Here is a 3,175-nt window from a genome sequence, read left to right on the forward strand (position 1 = left end):
TATATATATATATATATATATTGATTTTAGATATATCATATAACTTATCTGCAATCCTTATATTTTAATTAAGATATTTGATAAACACAAATTGATCTCTTCAGCATTATATTATGTTTGTATAATGAAAGCTATGACTAATTTTGCAACCAATCCACGACTTTTCAAATTTTTCTAATTCAATAACGACGTGCACATCAAAACGACAACGACTGCTTTGCAGCTAAGGGAGGATGTGAAATGGTATGCACTACATGCTTACAGTCTCTCTAATCTTTAAACCAGCACACATAAGCCAGCCCAAGAATGCCTTGAATCAAAATGAATTAACAGTATTGTTCCACTCGTTTCAGGTCCTACTTGCTGTTCGTTAGGAATCTAATAAGAAGCAGGCCCCTCCGTGGAGTCGCTTCTAGCTGACTTATTCTTGACATTGCTTTGGAACGGGGAGATGAAAAAAGCACCACCCATGCTTGCTGATCCAAGACGACAGTTCGAGAGGCAAATTCTGAAGCCAATCTAGACTGCGCAAGTCAAAACGAAGCACACAGCACAGTGAGATTTTAAAGCTGCAGGGGAAAAAAAAAAAAAAAAAAAAAGAGAAGCAGTGTGCTCAGAGACCCCCCCAAAAAAGCAAAAATCAATTCGGGGACCAACGACTGAGCCCACAAGGACATCAAGCATGACTGAGTGTACTGCATTTTAAATATTTGCTTTTAGTTGGTTTTGTCCTCTAATCAAGCAATTTTAAAAGCTGAGATTTTATTTTAAATAGCCAAAAATGCTATTTATGTCATGATAACTAACTAAAATGCAATGCATATTTAATGGTCACAGCGCGAAGAGTCAGTATACTGTAGCTACAGTTGCTTGCATCCAAATTAGCAAAAACGTTCTGAAAATGATTTTGGAAACATGGTGGATTTTTATAACATGGGCAATAAAACCCTATTTGGATTTCTATTTGATTTGCTGATATTCAAGGCAGATGACATGCTCCGAGTAAATATCCTGACTAATTTTCATTCTACATCATCAGCTGCTCAGCACACAAACATCAAACACAAATATCTACATCATCTACAATCAAACAGACTATAACACAAAGAAATCACTTCTTGTCCCAGTGGGCATGTTGTGTATGTGCGTGCATGGGTGCCCGAGTGCAAGCACGTATCTGTAGCCGAAGCGTGTCAAGTGATCCACACAGGATATTAAAGCTGTCTATTCTAATCACTTTCTTACACAACTTTGCCCACTCTCCATTAACCACGCTTGCATACGCGAACAGCTTTTGGGGGCGGATTAAGAGTGAACTTGCTAGCACATTTTTTAATCAGTGGAGGAGTGATCCCTACAAGACTGTGGGTGAGGGATATAAGCACAGACCTTGTGACATCGGGAAAGCGAATCGGGAAGTGAAGGACACAGCATTTGGGCCGGATGAGTCGGTCCAGATCTTTGGGCCGATGGTCAGGCATGGTCTTCATGAAGGTAGAGATGGAGGAGAGGAAAGACTCCATGTTGAATGCGGAGTTGAACGCCACCACATCCGCAACCAGGCTAGGAAAACATTGACATTTCAGATGACGAAGGATGAAATATACTGACAAACAAAGCCACTAAATGTCAAACTGTCACAATAATGCTCCTTAATTAATTCTCCAAACGGAGCGTTATTAAAAACAGCATATGTTTTGAAAAGCGAACTTCACTCGTATATGAAAAGCCGACGTCTCCAGTAACTAGTCACTTTAAATATCTAACACATGTTGATTAGAATCCACAGACACAAACACACCATGTTTTTAAATGGCACACTGATTAACCCCAATTGCCAGAATCAATCACTGCATTGCGCTCAATTAGAGAGTGAATTAGAGGAGCCGAGCGCTTTTTTGTGTCACTGTTCTGCCACGTTAATAAAGTTGAGCAAGCAAAGGGCCTTTGAATTATTGACATGATACTCTGACAGACAACAATCACAATGTATTCCAATAAGAGCTCTTAAAACCCTTTCTTTCAAGCATCAAGATTGATTATGACATTAGGCTTTAAAACAGCGAGTTCTTAAGAATTAGAGCACCATTATATGATCCCATAATTAACCAATCACATCATGCCAAGTAACGCGCATGATAAACTATTCTGTCTCAGACACACGGTCTCTCTTGTGAATTAAAATCCAGTCTGGTACAGAAATGGTACTTGTTATACACAGACTGTACTGACATATTAGCATACGTTAAGATGACCAGATTTCTGAAAATCAAAACATGGGAAATTTCTCATTTTAATTTCTAATGTTATTTGATATTAATTCAAAAGTCCTCATTTTTTAATTCATAGTTAATAACATTAGAAATTAAATTTGTTTTGTGTATTTTGATCATGGTTAATGTAGTAATGTTGTGAAGCATGACACACTGTATGATACTTTGACATTCTACTGCTATACTATTTAGTCGACAATCCACACTTATGAACTGTAAAAACTACTTAAACAGAAATTACACACGTGTGTGCATGTGTAATATCCAGCACAATAGATAAGTCTGGTAACCCTAATAATGTTGGGCGATATGGTCATTTTTCAAATCGTCATATCGCCGATACACGATATTATCGTGCGTGCGTGCGTGGGTGGTGGCAAGAGAGAAACTCTCTGTACTTGTCATAGGCTATTTCATAACTTTTTGGTGTTTTAAACCATGCGGGCGCGTGAGAGAAAGCCTATGAAAGCACCAAAAATCAAAATAATATACTTTCAAACATACTGATAAACTAACATGTTAAATATACAAATATTTAAAACAGCTAGTTCATATACATTCGGATACAACAGCCATACATCGCTATTAGGACCGCGCGTCCTGTGGCAAGTTTGCCGCATCGACGCACGGAAGTTATCAGTAGGCTATAAAAGGTCTGCAGTCAATGGTGAAAATCAAAAGTAGATTTATTTTAAAGACCAACAGTTTAACACTAAATACTGGACATAAACGAACATGTTAAATATAAAAGTATTTAAAACCGGTAAGTTCATATATTTGGAGTAAAGTTAAATTGAACGGATACATCAGTCATACAGCGCTCCGGACCGCGCACCCCATGACGCACCGCCACAGAAACAAGAATGAGATGCGTTCTAACATAACTGTGGTGTTAAACTCAA

The 3,175-nt window shown here is 38.0% G+C and overlaps 1 protein-coding gene across 4 annotated transcripts in view; it reads right to left on the reverse strand.

The window, feature by feature from the left end:
* LOC107709416 (glycosyltransferase-like domain-containing protein 1) overlaps positions 1-3,175 on the reverse strand; it is a 41,167-nt gene that overhangs the window by 23,113 nt on the left and 14,879 nt on the right. For all 4 annotated transcript variants that reach the window (XM_016513873.1, XM_016513874.1, XM_016513875.1 and 1 more), the window contains one exon: positions 1,390-1,563. In XM_016513873.1, the coding sequence (XP_016369359.1) occupies positions 1,390-1,563 (174 nt within the window). The remainder of the gene's footprint in view (positions 1-1,389; positions 1,564-3,175) is intronic.

This window comes from Sinocyclocheilus rhinocerous, unplaced genomic scaffold (assembly GCF_001515625.1).
Source record: "Sinocyclocheilus rhinocerous isolate Xijiao unplaced genomic scaffold, SAMN03320098_v1.1 scaffold416, whole genome shotgun sequence".
Lineage (NCBI taxonomy): Eukaryota > Metazoa > Chordata > Actinopteri > Cypriniformes > Cyprinidae > Sinocyclocheilus > Sinocyclocheilus rhinocerous.